The following is a 27,522-nucleotide window of genomic DNA, read 5'->3' as shown; positions in this document are numbered from 1 at the left end:
CTCTAGTTTTAGTTCTAGATTTAGTTCATCCCCAATGTGATGCTGCCTACATGCGTGGCAATCTGGGATTAATGCTAAAAATATATATTTTTTTTTATCATAAATGAACAAAAATATTCAGAAAGACAATTAAATTTCATATATGAGTTCAGTGACAGAAAGAATCTTCCACTATTCAAACTGTCTGCTCTTCTGACTCAGCATTCCTCTCCAGCCTTCACAGGTGAAGACAGCTTTCTTGGGCCCAGCACAGTCCCTCCAGACAGAAGTCCCGGGTGGCCTTTAACAAAGAAAACGTTGCTCCACACTTTGCTCCTTCCCTGATGCGAGTTGGGAACAGCTTCATCAATGGATGTGAAGTGAAGGAAGGAAAGGAAGCTTCCATTAAATGTCCATAACTTTTAGTTCTTCAAAGTATTTTAAGTTCCCCATTCAAAAAGCTGAAATGAAACCAGTAGCTGTTTGTAACTGCAGTTCCTCTGAAGAGAGGGGCTAAAGTATGGGGTGTGATGTGCTGCCTCTCAGATGGGACAGCCTACAGACACTTTAGAAACAACAATTACATCTTAAAACTATGATTAGATTTAACAATTGAACTCTAAAGAATTAAACATCATATAAACATTTGACACTTTTTGTTTTTCTTTCCAAGGGTCCACAGTCTAGTCATTCAATCCTGTGCAAAGGTCATGTTACTATGGATATGACCTGCAAGAAATGTGTTGCCTCAGAGCAGTGCAAGTCACATGAACAGGCTAGAAGCCAAGACTGCTGATTCACAGTCTTGTCAGGATTTTCATGCTTGTGTTGGTTTCACTGAAGAACAGTCCTTGCACCATCAAGTCTATGTTCGTCCTTTAAAAGTGTTCATGCAGGTGTAGCTCCCATTAAACTTGTGGATTTCTTCAAGTGCTGCCTGAGGGAGAATGCTGCAGGTGAAGCAGAAAGAAAATAAGCAGACCAGACAAACCTCTCAGTCTGTTCTAATAAGAGGATGTGTAAATGTGCGTTTATGTACACACATACATCAGTACACATATTCTCAAAAATCAGCTAGTGAGAGCGCACAGGCAAAACGTGTCAGTATCACGCAGTGAGTAGGCCTAAAAGGAGAAAGTTATATCAAGTCTCGCTTTCTCTACAGAAATATTTATCCAAAAAGGTCTGTAAAAAACTGTAACTTGGAAGATACCATCATGTTTTATTCCTCTCAAATATTGTGCAGAATCTTGCACTCTGAAACACACAAATTTAAACTGAGCTCTCTAGTTAACTTGCTATCTATTTGTGCTAGGCATGTGGCCTCCTTATCATAAGGTATGGATATAGATCCAAGTTCCTGACAGCTACTGTAATGGAAAATAAATGATTAATTCTCACAATAAAAGGAGAAGGAAAACATCCCTTTTTCAGTCTGTAGAATTTCTGGGAACTTCTGAGAGTTCACAAATTTTACATTCAGAGCAAAGCATTTATTGTGAATTATTTTTTCTTGTTTGAAATGCGATATTGTAATTATTTTCCACAGAAATCCCATGGCCTTGTTTCAGATCCTCACTGAAGTAGGTTTTCCAAAGGCTTTAGTGCAAACTCTCATGGAAACACAATTTTAAATGTCCTTTCTCTTTAGTTGTTTCAGGATATGAAGTTATGACTTTCTTTCTTTAGGGACTTTAAAATTCCTGTCCTAATCATACACAAAAATTTTTTTTTTTAATAGTTTCATTGCTTTAACACAAGCAATGCTCTCTAAATCCAGCTGTGATGTACATACCTTATTGTACAGAAATCCTTTACAATATAAAGCCTGCAATCCAAAAAGTGGCTTATTAAATCAAAATCAACTACATGCATACATTAATTGTTAAGAAATTTCCTAGATGCAAATACCAATTCAGACCTCAGGAATCCAAGTTTTGCGAGTGAAACTTGTTTCGTAAGGGGTTACACCCAGGGAAAACACCTACAAAGGGAATCTCAGAAAGTTTTCTCCCTTTTGCTTTTATGTCTTTCATGGGAAGAGGTGAACCAATCTGATCCTGGATATTGGGTTGCAGTCAAACTGAGGCTTGCCTTGGTGGGCAGACGCAGAGGACTGTAAGCCAGTCTTGCCTAACTGGCTAGGCTATTGCTGGGCAAAGGAAATATTTACCTTTTTAGGATGACAAGAACATGCATTGTCCATGGAAGGAGCAGGAAGGCTTGATTCATCTGAACGGCTTCTACTGTCCTTCTAGCCACTGTCTCTGGCTTGAGAGGAGGAAAAAGATTAGGGAACCTGAATAAGTAAAAAATAAAATAATTGTTAACCAAACTCCTGTTTTAAGATATCACTGTCCAAGCCCTGTTACTCACTAAGCTATTGCTGGTTGCTGGCATTCAAACATGCCCCAAAGCAGGCTGGAAGGAGCAGAAAGTTCCAGTTCCAGCCACAAAGCTAGAAAGCAGAAAGCCCAATTCCAACCAGTACTACTGGGTTAGCTAAACGGTCAAGAATGTACACGTTGGTGCCTTTAGGGAGAAGTGGCAAAGTGTATTTAGAACTTTGATTCAGGGATTTTCTTAAACTGTATGCAAACCAATACCAAAATGCTGTCTGTTCAGTGTTGGTGTTTTTCTTCTTCCTCTCTGTTGCTCTTTGCTTGATTCAAATTTTTGACAGGTAGAAGACAAATATTTTCCCCCATTGCTTTTAATACCAATGATAAGGCTTTTCCCAGCTCCAGCAATAGCTTGACACTGCATATTTTCTTGACTTAGAGAGCACAAACTATATTAATAGGGTTTTTTGTCCACGGTAAAATATTAATTTGGTCAGCTGTTAGTCTTTGAATTTAGCTTGTTCTCTTAGATAGAGGTAAAAAGGAGGTACTGCTAGCCTTACTTCAGTAACTGGCTGTCGTTCCTTTCAGTGGGAAAGAATTAATTATTTCAACGAATAAAGAAGGTATTTGTACTGTTCATTCTCAAGTAATTTGTAGACTGCTCCTTTTGAATGACCTCAGTTTTCAGATTGCCTCCCCTCCCTCTCTGGTGGCTGCATACGGCCTGAATACACTCAAGGAAAAAAAGCTTTTCGTTTTCACTGTAGAAGTAAATGTCTCACTCAGTACAGGCAGGCTGTATGAATATGCCAGCAAACTGAGGGAACCAGTCTGATGAGTCCCCAGTGGCCTAGAGTGACCCTCTGTTCCCAGGCAGCCAAATGAGACATCAAATTCTCTTAACTAAATGAAGCATTAATTAGGAGTGTATTCTGATGATTCATTTAAAATGAGATGCTTTATTCTAGTTCCCCTGGACTGACCTGATTCTCATGCCCTGAAACATCTCTGTGCTCGTGTGGAAGGGCAGGACTGTTGTGGCATTCACTCCAGGACAGTCTAGCAGCCCCAAGGTCAGGCTCTCCATAAAGGCAAAGGACGAGGCTTTCGAGGTGCAATAGTCAATGGCACCAGGGATGGCTGACAAGGCCAGGACAGAGTTCAGGCAAACAATGTGTCCATTCTGCAACTCCAGCATCCTTGGCAGGAATGCTTTGGTGGTCTGAAGAACAACAGAGTTAAAAAAAAAAAAGGTTTGCTCAGCAGAGATACAATAAAAACAATAGTTGCTGAAAAAAATAAGGTGACACAGAGACAGCAAGCCAAATTGTGCTGTTCATTATGATAGGAAAGGAGTGGGAGAGTACCTTGTTGCTTTGTCATTTTCTGAAAGATTCTAAACAGGCAAAGTTTGTGTAGAAACAAAACAAAATCTTTCTTAGCACACAAGTAAGCAGTACCCACAGATAAAGGCCACGAACAGAGTGCTTCATATGTTTAAGAACTTCTTGTAGAGGATAAAGTCTTCAACAAAATTATGAAATCACAAGAAGCTCTTTCTTTATTGCTATTTTCTAATTCAAAATGGAATGAGTTTCACACTAGCTTCCTTCCCTAAGCAATGTAGTTTCATGTTCCTCTAATGTTCCATACACATCACTGTACAGAACACTATCCTCTGTGAGCTCAGGCTTTCTCAAAAGAAATCAAAGGTTTTACTGTAAATCACAGAATGGGGATACAAGAGCATCAAATACTGTGTTACCACTGGAAAAATTATTTTTTTTTAGGCTTCTTTCCTCTGGCCTTTGCCCCTCACATTGTTTTTTCTGTCTCCTTTTCATGTCAGACTGATTTTACCAAGCATCATTTAGAAGGACCTAGTAGCAGCTAAGTGTTTACTGGGTGCAATCTGTCGCTGTCATTCCTAATTCTGAAAACAAGTGATATAAGAGCTTATCTTACCCAGAACTGTCCCAGGGTGTTTATATGTTGTGATTTGAGCAGTGCATCATCATCGCTGTCCATCAGGCTCTTACCATGGACCACAGCAGCATTGTTCACCAGGATAGTGATATCACCTACCTGCAAAAAAAGCAAATGATTTGTAACAACTAACATCTCTCCTCACAAATCAGCAGTCACCATTATAGCCGAGTATCTATTATTGCCTAAATACATTATTATTTTCATAGCTGTTGACATTCTTGCCTGTAGGCCTTGTAATCCTTCTGGATCACTTAAAACAGGTAGCTAGACTTCGTACAACATAATCTGGATGGTCGCCCTTCTTTTTTCCCAATTCGCCAATATATTTTTTTTTCCTCATCAAATATGAGTCGTTACTAAATTCTGCCCACAGTGTTTCCACAGGCACTAACCTTTTCCCGCACAGCTTTGGCTTGCCGATAGACCTCTTCTCGATTGCCTACATCACAAATGAAATAATAGCATTCTGTCCCCATCATCCTGATTTCCTCTGTGGTCTCCTTCAGGCATTTCTCAGTTCGACCCCACAGGATGATCTGCAGCAAGAAACTTTTGTTAGAGTCAAATTGCTTCTGCTTCAAATCTAAAATAATTAAAACATGCTTCTAACGTCAACAATTTGATGACCATCTTTGATGTGTTTTCACTGCCAGCCCTGTTGCACTGTTTCATTTAAGACTAACAATGATTTTCTACTACATGGGGATGGGACTTGAGTATCATGGTGGTAGCTGTATCCCGCTGCTGATACTCTACGTACAGGTTCTTTATAAGCAACACAATAGCTAACACAAAAAAAAAAATCAGATCTTTACCCTAACATGACAATTATATTAAACACTTGGCAAATTTTCTGTATCGTGAAATTTCAAATCTGTCCCTGCTTTTGCTATACACACACACAGAAAGATAACTTTAAATTCTAAAAATCACAGATCTTCCTGTATATCTGGTATGTTATCTACTTCTTGTTCTACATTTGGAGTTACTATCTGCTCTGCAGTAAAACATATTTTTCCAGCATATCATATGTAACTATTGGCAATGCTGTTTGCAGGCTGCTGTCCTAGGTGCATTTCAGACAAGAGGTTCATCCTAATACAGACGTTTAAAGTGAGAAATTTCAAGCATGAATTTATTTTGCAACGAATATATGCAAGATTTCACTTGCCACTCCCATTTAACGCAGTAAAAATGATACAATACTTCTTGTACAAAGAACAATTCTGAATATTCATGGAAACAAAATATTCAAATCATATGGCATAGATTTGATATATAATGAAGACATAACCAGTGCAACCCTATCTGTATTTCTGCACCATCATGGAGGTCAGAAATAGAAATAACCTGAAAAGTTACCAGGTTCATTAATTTTCATTGTGGGGCTTTATCCAATATGATTTTTCCTAATGAGACAACAATATTAGTCTCAAGTATGAGATGGTGCTTCCACCACTGTCTTCCAAACATTAATCTATAGCTGAACAGATTTAAACAAAATATTTTTTTCCTAGTATATAACCTTGTTTTATATTTCTTTTAAGGCTACTGGAAGAGAATATAATTTCATCTCTCTGTTACCTAAGACACCTATATATGAATCAATCTATCTTTTTTGCTCTTCAAGCTAAGTCTTCTCAGCATAATAAATTAAAATTACTGAATGGAGCGTGTTACTGAAGTCTGCTGACTACTCTGTGAGCCAAACAGCAAGATCCAAAAGAGAAAGAAGAAAAGGTTGCTACTGCTCACAATTGCAGTTGTGAGCACTGATCATGCAAAATTACTCTTTAGTACTAAAAAATAAATGAGGACATTCACATAGTCAAATGCAGGTTTGCTCTGATCAGGGGACTGGGAAAAAGAGCTTTGAAAATGGAAACAGCTTTGTTGGTCTCAGAACGGTGCTATTTCCCAGCAGTGGCCTTATCACCTGTGATCCAGGATTACAGTTGCTTCCCATACCACTGTGTCCTGAGTATGGATCTGACTGGTATATTGATTTTTCAGTGGTTAAAAATAAGCACACTTAAAGTTTAAAGATCTAATAATCTTTGAGTTTTCCAAAAGTTGAAAGAACAGGAAAAAAAAAAGTCTAAATTATATCACTTACTCAACCTAGTAACAGCAAGATAAACATAAAAATTTAGGACCTGCGGTATTCCCTCCCCACAACAAATCTCTTGCAGAGAGGTTTAACATGCTTATTTTTAAGGACTAGTTAAGCTTATCTCATAACTGGTACTAAAACTAATCTCTGAGAGGGTCAAAGAGCTCTTCCAGTGCAACTAAGCAAGGCTAAAATGCAGAAGTACCTGGGTCCTCAACCATTTCCTAAATGAGTTAAATTTACAATTAATCCCATTTATAAATCATTGGCACATCTGTCAACATAAACACACACTGACTAATAAAGTTATATTCTCTTATATTGTCACCAAAGGACTAACGAGTTGGTTAACCAGAAACTTCAGAGCATGTATAAATATGCCAGAGCCATTTCATGGGAAATCTTATCTCAGGGGGAAGTAATTTTCAAGGAAAAAGCTGTGACCAGACTTAAAAACTGTAAGAAAGCATATGACTAAAAATGTGGCTTGTGTATTGGCCTGTCTTCGAAAGTCTCAGCATATCACCCTTGGCCATCAGGCTTTGGCATCTACACAAAGCTTGTAAAACTGATGGCTATTTATTCGCTTCTGAACTCAGAGCTAGACTGGGTGATATTTCTTATGCCTGCTCTGCAGACTTGAAGGGAAATCAAGAACATGTGAGAAATTTCACAAGCTTTCAGGAAATATTTACAAAATACTGTTCTACTATAAGCATACACACTTACTTGCTCTCTCTTTCACAACCTACATCTCTGTGGAACAGGGAGAAAAAAGCACTACAAAATGTCAACCATGAGCATCAAGTTTGATGCTCGCCGATTTTGGATCAGTGTGAACTTCAGCCTCTTAGCAGGATTGGGTCAGTCAAATGCAGACACTAAAAAATTAACTGACAGGTTGAAGAATGGCGGAAGGTAGGAGAGGAAGAGAAGAGAAAGAGAAATAAGGTGTCAGACAAGGGGAGTAAGGGGAGAAACTGACCTCACATACCTAGCACTCTAGGGTTTCACACTGCTATTGCAAAATAAAAAGTAGATCACTCACTCTTCACTTTAATCTGTTTCAAACATCCATACAGCCTCCTATTCCCAAGAGTTGCCACTGATGCATTCAATGTCAGGAAATATACATGGAAGAATAGTTAAGCAAAGGAAGACCTGTCAAAGGAACATCTGTCTGTGATGCAACTCTTGGACATAACATTTTTTTATGCCCCAACAGTTACTTTGGGACCCTTAATATCCTACAGGCAAGTCTTGCAAGGTGACCCCATTAAAATCTGGGCCATCTGGGGAAGACAGAATTTGCTGGTTATCCTGCTGACAGCATTAACTTCAGTACTGACTTTTTTCCATGGGAAGTTTTTGTGTCCTTGATACTGTTCACACTCAGGTGAAGGCTCCAGCCTGCATAAGAGAAAAGCAGTAAATAAAAGACCATTCTTTCGTGAGAGGTGAAAGTTCCCTAACGACACAGTGGGATGTGAGGTTTCTTGCCGTCATTTCTGTTATTTTTTACAGATGGATAAAACTCAGTACAACATGATTTTGGTCCAAATTCAAGCTTGACTGCTCCTACAAGATCATATGAGACTTTCAATTTCTTCCTTATATCTGGCCAAATTAGATTGGCACGGGCTTCCCCCTCGCCTCCTGGGATATCAGATCTTACTGAGAGACAAGACTTTTCATTGCTGCATTTAGCCTCGTAGTTGAGGCTTCTGTTGCTCCTGAACTCTATCTTTACAGAGGGCTTTGGCTTCGTGTTTGTGGAGGCAATACTTCTCTCTTCTTTCCTTGCTTGCAGCAGTTTCACCAATGTTTTTCTAGGTCCTTACTCTACTATTGTCTCCTGAGATTTCTACAAACCTCCTCATAAGTCTTCTGTTCTCCTGAATTCACCTCCTCCTGCAGATTCTGCAGTTGGACAATTTGCACTTAGGAGTTTGGCACTCCTAAGGTTATTTGTAACATTCTCACTAAGCTGTTCACCTAGATAGCTTAAGAGTCAGGGATAATCATGCATGTTCTCAATGCTCCCGAACAAAAACTTTTGCTCACTCTTGAACTGATGAATGACTGTGGGCCTGGGCCTGTGTTTTGCTGATGCCCCGTGAGCTCCAGTTAGCCTAAAACGGCGCAGTTGCTACTTCACTTCCCTTTCAAAATGTAGACATGGGTCTCGGGCTCTGGTCTGTGTCCCCTTTCCTTTTTAATTTTAATTCTAAATAGGGAGTAAGTGTTTCCAAACTGGAGGCTAAGTCCAGGAGAGAATGACTCTAACAGAAGTTCCTGTCTGGGACAGAGGAAAAAGCAGACGAATAAAGGAGAAGAGAGACACGGCGTTCCTTATTACACAGCCTGTCAGGATGTTGCACAGCCACCCATTCACGGTAATTTAATGGTGGATAGAGGAATATTTAATTTGTGTTTTGGAGAAGTTCTTGGACAGACAGTTTTCCGTCCTGGAAAGAATCCAGCCACTATTTCTTCTCCCCCTTCATCTCTCGTCATCCTCTCCTGCCTGCCCCTCCCTACTGCACTAGACACGCTCTCCTTTCAAAAAGTTACTGACCAGAAAATTGTCGAGGGCAAGAGCCCAGCGAGGCGGTTAATCCCCGCTGTGGCAGGCCCGCTCCCGGAGGCTTCCTGCCCTGCGGTTACCTCTGGGTGACCCCAGTGGTTGGCAGTCAGGGAGGCAGGTGGAATGTTAAAGCAATCGCTTGCGCTCCAGGTTGCTAGCGAGAGGCGATGAGAGCCGGGGCAGCAGCAGGGCAGGAGTCTTCCTACCATTGGGCATAGGAAAGAAGAGATTTATGATGACAGAGGAACTTAACACGCCCTCCTCTTAATTAACTTTACAGTAAGGGCTGTGACATCACTGTTTAGGGCAGATTTTCCCAGGATTTATTCATAAGCAAATTTTGCAAAAGAAACTTATCTCTAGATCTTCTCCCCTCTGGCAAGTCACAGAACTCCTTATCTGGCTGAGGAAAATCATTTCAGCTAGAGCAGCAGGCTCAGTAGACACTGCATCCTCCACTCCCAGAGGACTCGTTTAACTCTGGACTTAATCTGCTAATGAGACATGCCCTGAGGTCGGAGGGGAGTCAAAAGGAAGGTTTTAGCTGCTGTTGTACTAAGGCAAGGCTTTCTAATAGAGGCCTGCGCTGGCTACTTGCCAAAAGCCCCAAACCTGACTGCAGGTTTAAATCCTGATTTTCCCCATAACACGAGTAAGAGTTATGCTTTTGACCTCCATAAAATCAGATAAAGCCACTAACTTATATAAACTGGTCTAGATTGAAGCTGCTATCAGCCACAACATACACACATGATCTATGCTTTCAGAGTCCTAAGCATATTATTGGTGCAGAGGATGAGGTTAGAGCTAATTTTACACCATTTACAAGGCTATTTAATTTGTTTGGTCCGGTTTTATTGCTAGCACAATTCAAGAACAGCAGCAAAGGAATGTTGCCCTTTTACATCGTCAATTAATTTGGCACTGTATCTTCAGCAAACCTGCTGTGCTAGACTTTATCCCTCCAGTGAACTAGACCAGTGTTGGAAAGGTGTCCCACAACAAAAGCATTTCTGAGACTGAACATGTGCCATTTCTTGACACTCCCCTTGGATTGTCTGGGTTGTATTTTAGTACAGAATTGTTTATTCTTAGTCTTTTCCAACACAACAACATGCACTGTGATTAGCAGATATAACTTCCATTCCAAAAGCTTCTGCATTTTACGATTCATGATGCAATTCTCTGTATCAATTTGAAGACACCAAAAGATTAAGTGTTGCAGACAGACACTGAAGTGCCCTTCCTGCCTGATCTCATTATTGCTGCCTCCACAAATCAACCACAACTCCCTGCCACAGATCACCAGAGATAGGAAGTAGTTGGTAGGTCAACACATTTCATTCCCCTTTTCAACCTCCTTCCTAGACCAGTGAAACAGAAGTTGCTCTGTTTGAGTTGGTATCTGTAATCGCACAGACCGCTACCTTTGTTCAAACAGAGAGCGCCTTTCTGCACCCAATACTGAAAGTTCCTGCATACTTTTAGGAAGTGTAGATAATCCACTGAAGTATGTCAGCCTCATCCCTATATATTTACAAAGCCTGGTAGTACTAACTCGCAGTTGGTCCTCCGAAGAAAAGCATTCCAGTGTATCCCATAATCCTGGCAGAGTTTTGCCTATCTTGAGAACAGGAGGCTAAATCCTAGGGCCTCAAAAGCGTTCATGTATTTTGCTTGTCAGTGGCATAAGGGTTTTCTCCTCCACCCCTTCCCCTCTCTTGCCCCCAGGGCAAAGACAGACAAGTTCTTTCAGGAGTTCTTCATGGGAGAGGCATGCTCAAGACAGATTACTGGAAGAGTGAAAGGTGTGGCCGTTCAGTGTGAAAAGCCAATCTTTGCTTTAGAAAGGAAAAAAGAACCTTTTGATGCCTGAAGTAGGTCAAAATACTTAACCCAGCCCCTTAGTGACACTTGTATAGAAGTAAGCAAACAAAGCAGGCCAGTGGCAAAATTTTCTCAATTCCCACAGTGGAAAGTGAATATCAAAGCTGCAAGGGATGGGTATAAAAAGGATTACATGTAAGCATGGGGGAATCAAGAGAGTAAACCCATTTACCTATTTTACACACAAGCTTTTCTAGATTAGTATTTAGAAGTTGTAAAGACATTAGACTATAAGAATTTAAATTTAATCCTGCCACCATGATAAACATAAAACACAGACTTTACTATAAACTGGTTTGAGTTAAGGCCAAGAGTAGTATACAGTAATAAGATTAAAAGGTCAGTCTAAAGAGACTTCAGAAGGAGCCTGAAAGAGGGAATTCCAATTCCTTTAGTCTAGAGTCAGAACTTTTATTACTTCATATGTTCACTTAGCACTCAATGGGATTAACATTATTCACCCAAACCACAGTCAATTCCAATTGTACCCCAGTCACCCCCTTTTTTTTTTTTCCTCTGAAGGAAAAAACCCACCACCTAAAAAGTCATAGAGAAGTATGTAAACATCGGTCTCCAGTTCAATAGAGGCCTTCCTTGGAAAGAAAATTTCTAATTTTCTGTCTGCATACAGGCATTTAAGACCAGCTCCCTCTAAAGTGAACAAACGCCTACTGTTCTCACAGTCAGGACTATTTAAGGACAGGTGGCCCCATGCTGACTTTTTTCCAGTGGTTTTTCCAATTGCTTTCGTCTGCCACATGAACTGCGACTCCAGACTGCCTTGGGAGCAACACTTTTCAGCTCTGTTGTACAGAACAGTTGAGGAAGGGGAAGGGTTAGGGTTGTTTGCAAGAAGAGGTCATGCAGGAGTCAGCCTTTACAATCCTATTAACGCTGGGACAGGGTCAAATGGAGTGCACGTTCCAACAAAAGCACCAAGTGGCCACAGGCTGTCACCCTGCAAAGGTTGGGGAAGCATTTGTGGGGGGAAAACCGACAGATTTTTAATGCTGAATGTCTGCCACACCATGTGTTAGAACCGGCCTCTGCTCCAGGGAACCAAAGCACACAAAGAAACATCCAGCAATAAAATTCTCCGGCTGCAAAGCAGAAAGAAGTGGCATATCTGGGGGGTGGGGAGAGGAGTAAGTTTTTTAAAGTTATGTATTTGAGGTAAGGCTTTGAAGATATCTACCAACAGAAATATAATACTCCATCCTGTAAAAACAACCAGTGTGCTGCCACCTCCATTTGCTTGGCATGCCATCCCTATAATCCAGATTCATACAAAAATGTCCACAGAGATCTCAGGAAATTGTGGGGAGGGTAAATACGCAGGTGCAGAAAGCCCTTTTGTACTGCAAGCAGAGCAGACAGGATGAAGGGATAGAAAGTCAGTAAATAACATTTCAACGGAAAAAAAAAAGAAATTGCTGGATCTGCTTGACAACAATGCCAAGGTCCAACAGGGCCTGTCAGCATAGTTGAAGGTTTGCTGTTTGCATGTCTTCCTTCCAAAATGCTGCATTATTATTTTTACTTATTGCATATACCTCTCAGGTTAAAGAGTTCTTAACATCTGGCAGGTTAAATGTTCACGTAATATAGTTAAACATTTACTATGACAGAATGTTATGTTGACACTGAACAGCAAGAGTGTTTGTTTTTGTAAAGCTAAAAACAATCAAAAGTTTAGATTACAGGGTAATGTTAGAAGTAAGGGACATGTGAAATTAAAAACGTGGATCCAACACAGTATTATTTCCATCACCTGACTGGGGGAAACTAACTGCTAAAATTGCCTGGTTCAACCAACAGTTAACTGAAAAGTCTGCTACTTCTTAACTAACAAATTGGAAAAATCAGACCTAACAAATACATGGAAAAGCAGAATTCAAGAGCTACAAACTGGGTGCCAGTAGAACTGGATTATTTTTTAGAGTTTGCCTTTATATTTATGAGATTATTTCTTTAACAGAGTGCCTAATCTTGAAATGCAGAGGAGGACATAGGCAGACAGCCAACCCAGCTCTTGTAGGAACATCACAGAAAAGGAAGACTAGGGGAAGTGTTTAACTTTGTTAAAGTGGAAGAAGGCTTGCAACAAAAACAGACATGGAAACCTGTCATGATAAACTGCCCTCCAGAAGGGCCTAAAATATGCTCCAGATCATCCACGTGCATAATATGATGCAGCTCTTGACTGAAAAAATAATTTCTCCCATGAGGCTACTGGAGAAGTATTGGGAGTTAAAATAGCCTACATGAAATGCGTATATAAACTGAAAGCTAGCAACAGCTCCAGACAGGCTCCCCTACACGTCTCCCTTCTTTGCCTCCAGAAAAAAAAAGAATTGCTACCAGCTTAAAACCATCAGAAAGCTGTCAAAAGGAGTTTTTCTTCTAAGTATTTTAGTCAAAGAAATAAAGCAAACTGCTTAGAAGAAAGCTTCAATATTTAAATGCTTAACTGGTTTCCTCTCTTTTCACGTACATTTCAAAATGTTGGGTTTTAATGGTGGCTGTTGCTATGCGACAGGGCAGAATTTCTAAAATCTATTCATCTGTTGTACAAATGACAGTTTTCAGGACATATTTAACTCTCTCAGACTATTAAGTCAAAGAAGGAGCACGGGAATTGGAGGATTGTAAGCTCCCAGAGCATGCATCCCCCAAAGGGGTACAGCGTGGCTAAAAAGGGTCTTTCGCTGATTGTATCAATTTTTTCAATGCACTGTTAAGACGAAGTAGCTACCCTGCTTATAAAAAAATGTGAAAACCAGCAGAGCTCTAGTTAAATAAAATGGTATCTAAATGTAGAAATGAAACTTATGATAATTACTTTTATCCAGAAATGATCAAAGCAATTCTAATGAGATTCTGCTACAATGATACTTATTTATTTAAACTAGCAGGGCTGGTCCGGCAGTCACAAATCGAGCTCTAGCATATTAATAAGTTACAGCTCCCTGGAAGTTACCATCCTTTGGATGTGACTGCCTATCACATGCATGCTTTTCAGGCCACTGCAATGCAAAATGAAGTTAATTCACTTCAACATGAACATAAAATCAATTAAGCTATCATAGAACATGAGGTAAGTTTTACTTTCCAGTAAAATAAACTATATAAAGTAACCTGCCCAGTAACTAAGATTTAGCTGAGGGAGCAGTAATACAATATTGAGGCACAATAATCCCTTAATGTGTTCAAAGTTGTTAAGAAGCACAGCTCTATGCCATAAGGGTTTTCTACCTACCAGTAGACTGCAGAGCATTGGGGATCTGTAAGCTACTTCTCTGAAGTGTGTGAAATCTAGCCCTAAAAATCACGGCTGTTTTTGGTTGAATCGCATTCTCTGTAGAACAATCTTTACTTCCACTGAAAAATATTTATAGGTACACAAGAAGACTAAAATAATTGAACTCACTGACATGATTGGCAGGAGTGCTGACTGACGGCGGTCTCCATGTGCATCAGTGGGAAACCTGTAATGTATTGTCATCGTTGAAATTGCACTTACAAGCTTAGATCCTGAGACAAATAAGGCGACTTGGCCTAAATCTGTGACTTGAAAGCAAACCAAAACTATTTTAACTGTTTTTACTGATTTTGGTGGCTAAAGAAGCCATTCTGACTTCACGTATTGCAGAATGGTTCATCCCAATTATACTGACTCCCTTTGAGAGGGATCTTTTTTCAATCTATAACCAGCATTCTGATTATTTAGCTGCACTAACAATTTCAACAACAACATGAAATATTGTTCTTGTAATATAATTTCAATGGTTAGGTATTTTCTGTCTTATTTTCCCTTCTAATTCACTCAGGAAGAGGAACTAAAACCACTTTATGGAAGTAAGATGCTTTTCTAAATTTCTGATTTTGCAAAAATGCTGGACTAAAATAAGATAATGACAGTGGTCAAACCCATCAGCATAGCACTTCCTCTGAGTGAGCAGTAAACAAGTGTAATGATGTCATTAGGAGCTGGCTGACCCACTGATGAACTCTGGGCTGTAAAGGAGATGCAAGGTGCCAGATCACTACACACGCACGCCCTTACCCACACACGTACACACACGTGTGCATACATACGCACACATCCTTACAGCATAAAAGGTGTCATAGAGCAATCTGCAACAGTTGCACATCATCATCAAGGGAAATGAAACCCTGAAAAACCCCTTTGAAGCCTGAACGTTTTGCTTTTGAAGAGGCAAACCTCTTGCTTCCATAAAGCGCATGTTCAAATATGAACACAACATAGACAATAGTCTCTAAGGGGCCCGGATTAAAATCAAATAACAAGCAACACAAAGAACACTCTACAACATTGCACAATCAGCATATCTCAAAACCCAAAATCAAACAACTCACTTCAGCGAGACAGGACTCCTGTGTTTTTCCCAAGAGTCTTGGAAATGTTCTTACATCATTTCTGACAGCTCACTGTGGTCAGAGCCAGCCCCGTTCTATTACCACTTCGGGAAAGAAGTATTTGTACCAGCTGGATGTCTTTCATATTCTACTTGGAAGCGTGACCTCTTCTTTTTAAGGCAGTGACTGAGCTTGGTCTTCACTGTAAGGCTTATTTTTTAGGAGGTAGGACACAGAAAATTTGACTTTGTAGTCAACGTAAAACCAAGCTGCTGAAAGTGGATGTTAGGATTTCCCATTCCCTCTCCAAACTACCACAGCCAGGTCTCACCCAGCAGATGTCCTGATCAGACAGATGAGGTGTCTCTGTTTACTACTAGCAAGGAGATTAAAATGACAGATCTAAGACAAACACTAGTTTAATCTTCATGTAGAAAATATCTGATTGTCCACTGTTATTGTTGATCCGTTCTTTTTAAGGGCATGGAAAGGTGAACTGTGCAGTGTCTTTTCAACAAGATCTTCCACTCCCATTAATTTAAGTCTAGTATATTTGAGGTTTTTCTTAAGGTCCAGCACCCAGAGTGAAAAGATTATCTAACATTTCTGCTTTCTTTTAAAGTGGTTCAAGTTTGTCCACTCCTCAGATACGAAGAAAATCTTGAAAATGTAACTTGGGTGTACCCAGTGATTCAAAGGGCAAACAGAATGGAAAAACCATTACTTAAAATATCATGCTTTTTTTGAGTGGTAACTCCTGATTCCTTAACATAGGCCTAGCTATACAGGAGACATTTGCTGCACAGTGAAGCTTCTAAGAAACACTGAAGTAACATTGTGTTCAGTGTCTGAAGTTTTCACCTTCCGGTAGAAGTCAGCACTCATAGAAACTTAGCTAGCAGTTTCAGTCCAGGACTTACTGGGAATGAGGACATATCTAAAAGACAAACGCTACCTACCGATACAACTGGTGCAAGCTGATATCTGTGCTGACCAAGAGAAGGAACACTGACTGAATGAGAAGTCAAGCTTGAACTCCGTTTGCACCTATTTTAAATGGTCATTTCATGTAGATAAGGGATGAAATATATTAGCCAGGTCATACCAACTGCCATTCCACCTTTATATACTCTTTCTAACCTGTGGCTAGAAATCTATCATACTACAGGATAATCACAGCCCAGAATCTTTCCAGGCATCATTTTTATACCCCCTCAAAATATGTTTATTTTTAAGTTTTTTAAGTGTACTCAGAGGTACAACTGCCACTGATTACATACTGACAGCCAGATTTCTCTCATAGTCACATACGTAAAGCATAACTGATTTCAGCAGAGCTGCATTTGTGCTTTCAAACACTATTTTATTGCCTTAAGTGAAGCACTGACACATTTGCTCAGGCAGTGTTAGACAACAGAAATCCCTATGTTAATCAAAACAAGGAAGCTCTGTAGCACTGTATTCAATAAATTGCAATTAACAAGGTGGCAACATAAGGGTGACTGTCCACAAAATCCTTTTGTAGTTACACATAGTTTATGGCTAAGCTAATAGGATGAACAATTTACATTAATTACAAACTCTGCCAAGGTACCCATCTATTCCCAAGTCTATTAATTAGAATCAATTTAATCCCCACTGGGATAAAGGTCAAACAACATGTATTTGACCCTTTCCTACTGGCGTCAGCGTTATCAGCCAATGGATCTGGCAGTGCCTGGGTCTGACTTGTTCGACTCTTCAGCATGTTGACATGATGCTTTGAAGACAGAGTCCGGGCCCAGCTAAAAAGACCTCTCTAATAATTTCTGCTTTATATTCCTGATAAGCACACAGGTTTAAAAATTCCAGAGTTTGTTCTCTCTCGGTGGTCAGCTCTGAGGCTGCTGTTCTCAGTCTTTAAGATTTTTCCTTTTCAGTGTCCCTTTCCTACACAATACCTTAAAGCAGCTATGGTATTAGATTTGTATCTTCAATTCAGTCCAGAAATCAAAGTGAAAAATTAACATTAAAAACTAACCGACAATTGATGGATTTTAAAACAAACGCTCAAATTCAATAATCATTAGCTGACATTTCCAAACTGTCCAGAAGGAAAGATACAGAATTTCTACACACTTGTCCAATTTTATGGGAAGGAAATAACGAGAACTGTTGTCTTTTTTTTCTTCTGCCCATCGTTCCTGTAGAATTCAATGGCTACTTCTAAGTTACTCCTTCATATTTTTACTATTCATTGCATAGTATCACCCTATCAAGACAGGTTTCCACAGCAGGGTAATAAAAAAAAAATCTTTGATTCCTTCTAAACATTTTAGTTAGAATGCTTAGAAATGTATGCAGGGCTTATGGTCACTCTTAAAGCAAATTGCTGTGCCAGACTAATTAGACATTATCCCAACAGCACGTTTAATTCATTTGATAATGCAGTAAAAACTACCTGTGTATGTCAGTGCTTCAGATGGAAATCGTTCTACAAATCTGAGACAACTTTTTCCTAGCCTGTGCCAGACTCATGACATAAATGCAACAGAAATACACAGCAGCACATTTACAAGTCACTGTAGGTGATGAAACCACACAAATAAAATAAGGATGAATCACTTCAGGTAAGTAAGGTGAAACATCATAAACCGAAACCATCTTGTCAGCCATGAAATTCAGAAAAGCAGCCTTTTTCCTTTTTTTCATACAAATAAGACTAAGATCACAGAATGGTTGAGGCTGGACAGGATTCTCTGGAGGTCACCTGGTTCAACCCCCCTGCTCAAGATCATATACCTAGTCTACTGCTTTGACCTGGTCAACCCTCATTTTGAATTTCACTGCCTCCTCTTCAAGCTTTCCAGATCTCAGCTTCTATATTCATTTTCAAGGCTGCTATCCCCATGTTACTGACCACCTTTCATTTAGCATCAGAGCTCCTATTGCAGCCTTTACCTCCCAGGATTAATTTTTCAAACAACCTTTGTGTTTTCCACCACACTGTCTGCACCTCCGTAAACATTCCCCAAAACTCTTTATTGTTGCTCTTCAAATCCCACCTTAAAACCTCCATTGCTGTGATGCCTTTCCAAAACCTTAAAAATGGCTAAATGAGTGGTGCTGAAATCCCTTGCTTTACAACCCCCATCAGCACAGATGCCTGTGTTCATATTCAGCTGTTGCCTTTTGGTTTATAGCTACACTGTAAACCCTGAGGTAGGCATGCTCTTTTTCTGTTGTCCTTATACAGCACAGAATCACAGAATCACTAAGGTTGGGAAAGACCTGTAAGATCATCAAGTCCAACCATCAACCAAAAAACCCCACCATGCCCACTAAACCATGTCCTGCAGTGCCACGGCCACACGTTCCTTGAATATGTCCAGTGACGGTGACTCCACCACCTCCCTGGGCAGTTTATTCCAGTGTGTCACCACTCTCTCAGTAAAAAAATTTTCCCTAATATCCAGTCTGAACCTCCCCTGGCGCAACTTAAGGCCATTTGCTCTTGTCCTGTCACATTTAGCATCTTTATGCTAAATTATTTCTGGTGCATGAGTGGGTTTCTAAGGCACTACAACAACATTAATATATAACCTCATCTTTAAAACTTACCTCAAGGTTTCTTACAGCATTGACGCAGTCCTTATGTTTTGTAGGAAGCCTCATTTAACTGTCCTGATGCCAGTTCTTAAGCATTTTAAAAAGTGCTGGGTTTTGGTGTGCCAACACAGCACGGCCTCACTGGGACTATATTTTCACATGACATCACTGTACCCTGATATGAGATGACAAGCCTGTTACTCTGCAAGTTCCACTTCTTGTTAATGTTATTTATTCTCTTTATAACATACTCAGTGACAAGACAGGTATGTTCTAAATTATAAGCTAAAATATCGCCAGCCGGAATGCTGCTTCACAGACATCAAGAGATCCTATATCTGATAAATTCTAGCTGTGCTTGCCAACCAGAGACACTTATTCAGCATGTTTTTCAAACTGCTGGCCTTGGCACCAGCACACATAACAGGCTTAATGCCATCTAAGCCTGGGACTTGAAACAAGGGTTCTTCTGCCCATCCTTAAATTCAATCAACAAGGAAGTGAGCTGCCAACAGGAAGCCATTAAAGAAAGTTGCTGTCAGTATATAATCTTTATCAAAAGAAAGCCTTTCTAGAGAATATAAAGCGACTCAATAAAATCCATTCTCTCATCATTTACCAAAAGTTCCAAATTAATGTATTATTTTGCTTGACATGGAAAAACATTCAGTCCCCAATTCTTTTCAGGTACTTCTGGTTACTGGTTAAGTCAGGACATGCTTTAATAGTTCGCTGTAAGATTAAGTGCTTAAATTTAAATAAGATTAAAGTAACCATCATTAAAAATATGCCTGAAACTGTTCAGCTCCTATGGTGTTTTTTCTTCAACCACACACACAGCAGGAGACATTAATTACCTAGAACCTGATACTTGCACTATGGGTAAATATTCTCATTATACTAAAATATCTACAACATAGAAAATGCAAAATTTCCTCTTAGCTTACATTATCTTTTTCACTTTGAGATATGTCAGATTGCCTTTTCAAAATGGCTAGTTACTTATTTGCATTGCTTAATTACTACAGAGAAATCCATTAGATACATGGACTATATGTCATTCTGGTATCCCCACAGGGCATGGTGGAGATGCTCTCTTGACAACATTGTCTTAGTGCTTGAATCTAAAAATATATATGTAAATTTTACACTGAGCCTTTTAAATTATTATACTACAGGTCAGCTCCACATCTGTTTGTGCAGAACATTTGCATACTGCATTTGCACTGGGTAAAGTACATCAGAATTGTGTCCATTTCTTTTATAAACATGATTTTAAAGGCTTTATGATTTCATTATGTTAGATCATGCTGCCTGTTAAAAACAAGTACGTGGTGATTAATCATATTCTATAGAAAACCAGTTCCTCTCAGCTCTGAAATGACATAATTTTAAATCAGTTCTTTTCCTTATAACAGAACTAATCTCCTCTGGGGTGGCCAGATCAGGTCTATTCATGTTCTGAACTCAGAGTGAATTGCAAGATATGTGTCAGAAATCAGTTATTACTTGCACAATACAAGTGTCTTCTTGATGACTGGCCCAGCTGCAGTGGATTTGAAACCTGACAGCAAGCAGAAGGACTTACTGAGTTTACTTCAGGTGTGCTATCTCATACCTTCCCCACTCCTCCAGCACATTCTCAGAAATGATATGCTTTTGTACATGACAAAAGAAATGTTTTCAGGTTTGGAACACTACAGCCCATCTGGGTGGAACTCGGATTAACATTCCTGTGCATTAAGAATTTGATGTCGGGTTCTTCTTTAGGCAAGAGCTAACTCTCAAATACAGTTTAATGAGAGTATTCTACAGGTTCTGAAAGTGAAATCAGAGATGAAAGTTTGAGAATGACCAATATTTTAAAAGACATTTTAGATTAAGAACTCTTACTGAAATCCACATAAGATAGTAATAGCTTTCGTCCTACACCTTAAAAAAGGTCACGTCTCTGACTGAGTTTCAGCATCAGTCTCAGTATTTTGCCCTCACTTCAGGAGATTAGTATTAATTTCATTTCCAGCTCTAGTCACAATGCAATTAATCTTTTATCATACAGCATTGATATATGTTATAAAGAAGTTTTTAAAATGTATATTCCAATTCAGACAAACCAGGACAATAATATGTCAACATGATTCATAAAGCTCAAAGTGAACTACAGATGCAGTTTGTGTAGATAATGTGGGAGGAGCGTGCCATTGTAGAAACTAATGTCAAAACTCACCAAATTTTCCATTACTGGGAATACAAGGCTAAATTGTAAGACCTGCCACCATTGTTTACATAACCTCTCTGCAATACTGTCGTCCTAAACAGAATGTGTAGCCTAAAAAATCTCACTCATCTAAAACTCTCCAATTATACAAGGCTGTCAAGCACCTGCAATTCCTCTGAGGTTTTCAGTTCTGTTGAATTCAGTGGAACACTGCAGAAAGCTGGCTCCAGGTTTCACCAGCAGTGCGGGCTTGCACAGCTCTCATCCCTTCCTTGGTGCGCCTTCCTCCACTGACTTACTACCATCCCAATTGTAACTGAACTGAAAGAGGATAGCACGCTCAAGTGACAAGGTATCTTCCTAAATGAAGACATTAAGGTCTGACTTTGAAAATGCTGTGGAAATAATGACAGAAAGAGCAGCTGAAATTTCAGGGTGTTTTTTTTTCTAGCCTGAACAAAATCAGGACTGATAGAAGCAAAATACAAATGAAAACAACAACAAAAATCTCTGATCAGTTTTCAAAGCAAAAGTTTTCAAGTAGTGCCTTTAGGATCTTTGTTCGCTATCCCAAAATAATCAGTGTATTATTGCGTTTGTGGCATTCTACAGCTGCCCATCACGTTGCCACCCTGTTAAAAGTACCTTGCAGACATAATTGTCTAGACTCCAGTGCTGACAGAGCGAGGTCATGGCTATCAAGCGGTACATTCCATGCAAGAGCGAGGTTTCCGTTTCTTGTTTTTGTTGGTGATACTAGCTCCTTGCCATCTAGTAAGGGCTCTTGTCTGTCCTGATATTTCAGACTGCTTACCTCATCTGCTGCACAAGCATGCAAACCCTTTGGGTCGCATCGTCTCCTGCAATACAGGAAGTGAATGTCCAGAGGACAAAACAGTGAAAGGAGAGATCTTTCAGTGTATTTACGAGGTCTGTTCTTGCACTGTTGTGAAGAACTCTGAACAAGGTTAATAGGAATTGTTCAACTCTTCTCTGCAGTACTGTCACACTAACACAAGGCCAGGGCTGCCCCTAACCCATTTGGTATTTTGGAGACATCTTTCATGCCAGAACACCCCTGATTCCCTAGAAGTCTTCTTGTTCATTCATCGATAGCTACAGTTACTAAAAAGGCAAACATATCACAGCTGGAGGGAAAAAAAAAAGAAGCAAACATAGGAGGACAAAATATATATACTTTGAAAGAAACCGAGATCACAGAAATGATCACAAAGGAACAATAGAAAAGCACTGCTGTCCAAGATCCCTTGTAGATACACTACTGAAGATCTCTACTGCTGATTTCTGAGCCCAGAGACCCCAGTGTAAATAAAAAACCTAATGAAAATCAATGACTTTTGACCAGTCTCCAAACAGGAAAGGCCCAAGAAACTCTTCCAAAGTCACCATCAGATAGCCTTGAACACTAAAATACATACTAGAGTTGGGGAATCTGTTTCTATCCTGTAAATATATCTTTTTCAGTTACTTTTATTAGGTTTTGGTGACATTTAATAATCCAGAATGCCTAAGAACCAAACATCTCTTTTGTGTTCCATCAGACCTCAGATGAAATAATCTGTGAACAAAGTAAGTTAAAATTACAAGGAAAATTTTTAGACATCAAGGAAATTCCCTAAAAGAAAACCTAACAAAGAGCAAGACATACAAATGACATACAAAAGACATACGAATCAAAACTTCATCACTGGACATCATCAAAACCAGGGCTGACAACTCTCTGGCAAGGGCACTATAATAGAAAATGCTGTAGGAAAAGCAAATGGCTTAGAGGAAACCAGAAGCATTTTCCAAGTCTAACAAGCGGTGAATGATCCCATTCAGCCCCTACATCCCCCTGACTACTCACATCTGTAGAGGACTGTTCTTCCACACAAGAAATATTGTTCGAAGAGGCCAGTCTTCCCAATATTAACTCGATTATACAGTATAACCTTTGCAAAACACCATTAGGCATTGGAAGTGGATTTTTATTTCTTAGGCATTAAATCATAAACTCATAAAAATCTCTCCTTCTCCTGTTTCATTAACACAGATATACTCTACCATTTTGGCTAACCACAGAATATCAAAAGCTAGGAGCCTTAACAAAGCTACCAATGTTGTGAGACTGAGGCAGAGGTGATGCTCTATTGGTCAAATACCTGTAAGATGTAGTCAAAATTCTCAAGAGTTAAAGGCAACAATAGTGAAAATTTTGAATTTTGCAAGCAACCCAAAAGGAACCAAAAGCAAAAAAGTATGTTTCTCTAGCAATTCAGCAGCAGCAGCAAAGTAACTCCTCAGCCAGCACTTCTGAAGCTGGACACATCTCTGGGGAACAGCATGAAAGTTGAATTACAATACTTGAGTACTTCCGGAGACAATTCAATGCTATTCATCCCTCATAATAACACTAACATGTCCCATATCATCTGTAAAACACTCTGTCTCTGCATGCAGCAAATTTACATGCCTTTGGTTTTTTTTCCAGAAGTGCTACAGGAAGCATTTAAATACACAGTGCCTCCCATGACCAAATAGTTTTTGAAAACTTCCACCCGAAAGTAAAAATGGAGTATGGATCCTTTGACCTCTGACCTTCTTACACCCGAACAGGGATGATCTAATAATTAAAGTCTCTTTTTGCCTAAAAATCACTGGTAGTCTTAATGGAAAAAACTAGAAGATAGACACTTTTGTAACTGAAAATACAACTGACACCGCTTTGTCCCTTTATTGGCCATTTCATCAGAGACGCCAATGAACAACCATGAGAAAAGAAATATCACCTCAGAAGTAAATGCCTCCTAGACGTTTATCTGTCCAAGTCATATTTGAGGCACAATGCCAGAGCAATGGATTTAAAAGAATGGGGGTAGACAATGGGAATCAGGATGGATTTACATGATCATGCCCAAGAGACTTCCATTCTGTTGGATTGAGAATTTCAGTCTCCATGCTCATCTATCAAGCAGAAGACACTGTATTTCCAGTTGCCCTTTTTTGATTTATTTCTTGCCACCTTCATAAAGTGCGAAATCATATTTTACAGTAAAGAAGTTGCAGATGTGACAATTTGTAATCTTAGTGAGCTACAACACTTGTCATCTTAGGCGAAAACTGCTCAGGTACATCTCATTTGCGATTAACAAAGCCAGCCTCTGAAAATAAAGATAGAGTGTAAGATGAAATCCAATGCAGTCTAATTATCAGAGGAATTTTCATGTGCTAACAGTCTCAACTAACCTATCTTTCAGAAGATTCTAATCTCAAAAATATGGTTATATATCGCCGCCTACCTCCAAAACTCCGCCACTATGTCTGGGTGCGCAAGCGCTGTGATGACTTTTTCAAGATACACTGCACACCCACTATTAGAATCTGAATCTATATGTTACTGTTTCCGTTCACCTCTATGTAACACTGTGCTTGGCTGCAGAACTTCACACCTTTGGTGGAAGTGTTTTTCTAAACTTGGAATATTGTGACTACCCCACCTGATAATCAGAATCTGTTATAAATTGTTAATTATGATCAATAGTTCAAGCTTTGCATATAATTGTAAAACCGTTAACTGCATAAGAAGACAACAGAAACATAGAATAGTTAGTTTTCGCAAGCCTTATTGAAAGACGACTTGCTAGCCACTTAAAGTCTTTTTCATTTCTTTTTGATTGTCTAAGGCAAAGCATAAAATCGAAGAGTAGTGCCAGAGGTCTTGCATTCTACACGGAAACTGCATTAAATTCACAAAGTTAGGGTTGAGCACAGAAGGCAGGAAAGAAATGAAATCTCAGAGCAAAGGGAAGGGAAACTACCACATCTAGGTAAAATTGTCTTTAAAAATGTTAAGGAAGAAAAGGATAAGCCTACTTCAGTGTTGCAGGGAAAATGTGCCACTACCAAAGGCAGAAAGGCAGTGCCGCTACCAGAGAGGATCAAAACTTGCTGAGTGCCATATTTGACTTACTGGAAAGCCATGATATAACTGAAAGGTGAATCCAATTCAAAGTCAGTAAAAGCAAAAACTGAAACACCTTGATGACAGACATGAAAAAACTCATAAGGCAACCCCCCCAAAGTTCTAAACAATAACTAGCAACCCCCACAGCATTTCACAACACCATATGAGACATGTACAAAGGTTCCCAACAATTATTCTCATTTATTCTTTCCTTCTAAGACACGTAGAGATTTTATAAATCAGACGTACAAATGAACTACAGTCTGTATCTGTTTAGAGTAATTTCATCCTCAGCTCTGTATCTTAAATAGCTCCCTCTCCTTTTGGCCCATGTCACCTGGTTCATTAGGGCTGACTGCCATTGTTCAGCTTCTAGCTGAACTGCCGCTAAGCAGCTCTTGAATTAGCTGTAGAAATGGTGGTACTTTAATACCAGAGCTTAGCATAGCAACCAGCCAGACTAAATAAATAAATAATGAAGCATGGTGTTCTAACAGATAATATAAATACACTTTCAGCAAATTGCTTGGGTCCAAAGGTCAGTCAACTTGTTTGCTCTGCCTCCAAGAATTTGTAAATCTCAACATTATGTTTAAACACAAGCATATACAAACATCAAAGTTCAATGCTGACATATGTTACACCTCAAAGTTGTATGCCAGAACAGCTCTATACCACACATAGAAAACTGTAGTGCATGTGTAAGGAAGTGACAAAACACTATCCCAAACTAAATGCAAATTTTTCTTTAAATATCCTCTCATTCTGTGTTTTTCTTCTTCTTTCTTCTCTATTTACTCTCATTCATCCTCTCTCACAGGGAGAAGTATTTATGCAGCTGTCTAATTTCACAATTCCTCCCTTTCATTACCTATAAAGGGGAAGATGGAACTTTAAATCTCAAGCCTCGTTTCAGAGTGTGTGTGGTTTTTGTATTCCTGATTGATTCACACCTGGAGACACCTGTACTATGAAATCACAAAGTTTCAAGTTAAACCACCAGTTCCTGAGCTAGAGAACGGACACACCAGCTACACTGACATTTCTAGGCTGTTGTGCAGCCAGACCAGTCTCTCAGCCTCTCTCCCCTTCCCTCTTTCCGAAAGGGAGTGAGAGGGTGCAGACAGACTCACAGCTCCTACCCTCGTTGTGACTTTCCACCTTGCTGGGGTCTCATTCATCTTACCTTTGAAGAGCTCTGGGCTGGCAAAAAGCAAAACACAAGGGGCTTCAGAAGGCACAAGAAATCAGTTTGGCAAATGGAAAACCATCGGGTTGAAACTGAACTCCTCTCCCCACTTTCCCCCGAGAACGCATTACCAGGACCGAGAGCCAGACCATTTGCCCCTTTCCCCGTCAAGCCCCTCTCCGCCGGGGTGACCCGAGTGGCAGCGGCAGTCTGGCTGTGCCCAAGGAGAGCTTAAAGGTGTGCTCAGCCTGAAAGGCTGGAGCCGGCAGGCAGCTGCCCCGCTCTCCGTTTGTGCACGGTCCCAGCAACCAGGGCTGCCGGGAAGCAGCCTGGTGACCAGAAATGCAAGCGAGCGCTAGCTTCACGCATGGGAATCGCACAGCTCTCCCCTGCCTGCCACAGGAAACCTAGGCTGGAGCCAGCCTCGCCTTTGTCAGCAGAGGAGAATTCACGCGGGGGCCCCTTTCGCACCTTCACATTTTCTTAGATGAGATGGGGAGAGACAGGATGCAGGGAAGGAGGAGTGGGCAACTTCTGAAACGTAAGCCAAAGCACTGGCTCAGCACGCCAGGGTTTTGCAAAATTAGTGCCCCCTCTCACCTTTTCACAGCGATCCATCCCACCAGTCCCACCCAGAGGTGAGGGAAAGGGCTTTTAAGCCTCCGAGGGGGAGGACTCCCCAGTAGAGCGGCAGGTGGGAGCCTCCTCCCCCCTCCCCTTCCCGCCGGTGCTCACCTTTCTGGCTCCTCGTTTGGCAAACTCCCTGGCCAGATGGCGACCGATGCCTCTGCCCCCCCCGGTGACCAGCACGGTCTCCCCGGACAGGTCTCGCAGCTTGGGCGGCAGCACCACGCACACGGCAGCTTTCACCACCAAATAAACCATCTGCACGGGGAAAAGCAGCAAAGCGCCCAGCCATTTCCAAATCATCCTCTTGTTCCAGGCAAGTCAGGAAGGCAAAATTCTCTTCCAACCCTTCACAAAACCAAGTTAACAGAGAAAGAAAACCAATACCCTTCATGCACCCCCAGATGGGTGACAAGTCTTCAACCCCCTTCCAAAACTTGGGGGCAAGAGATTCTTGGACTGGAAAAATCCTTCTCTCCCCCTAAAAAATTGGGGTAGGAGTAAAGTAGTGCAGAAGACCAAGTCACTCCCGTTTCTTGATCGGTGTCCTCTGGGATTGTCACATGCAGGTAAAACGGTTTCCTTGCTTTTTAACTGGAAGGCAGTTTTTTTAAATTAAAAGAGAGAGAGAGAGAAAAAAAAGTAAAATTAAA

The 27,522-nt window shown here is 40.2% G+C and overlaps 1 protein-coding gene across 1 annotated transcript; it reads right to left on the bottom strand.

Annotated features, from left to right (window-relative positions):
- Positions 1-94: 94 nt before the first annotated feature.
- Positions 95-27,522, bottom strand: DHRS3 (dehydrogenase/reductase 3). The gene is made up of 6 exons (XM_009819391.2): positions 26,978-27,522; positions 4,706-4,849; positions 4,290-4,409; positions 3,308-3,546; positions 2,153-2,278; positions 95-929 (listed from the first exon to the last, which is right to left on the bottom strand). The coding sequence occupies exons 1-6, from the start codon at positions 27,170-27,172 to the stop codon at positions 845-847; spliced, it is 909 nt and encodes a 302-aa protein (XP_009817693.2). The 5' UTR covers positions 27,173-27,522; the 3' UTR covers positions 95-844.

Source organism: Gavia stellata, chromosome 27 (assembly GCF_030936135.1).
Source record: "Gavia stellata isolate bGavSte3 chromosome 27, bGavSte3.hap2, whole genome shotgun sequence".
NCBI lineage: Eukaryota > Metazoa > Chordata > Aves > Gaviiformes > Gaviidae > Gavia > Gavia stellata.
The sequence above is the reverse complement of the archived record's forward strand: the minus strand, read 5'-3'. Positions and strand labels throughout refer to the sequence as shown.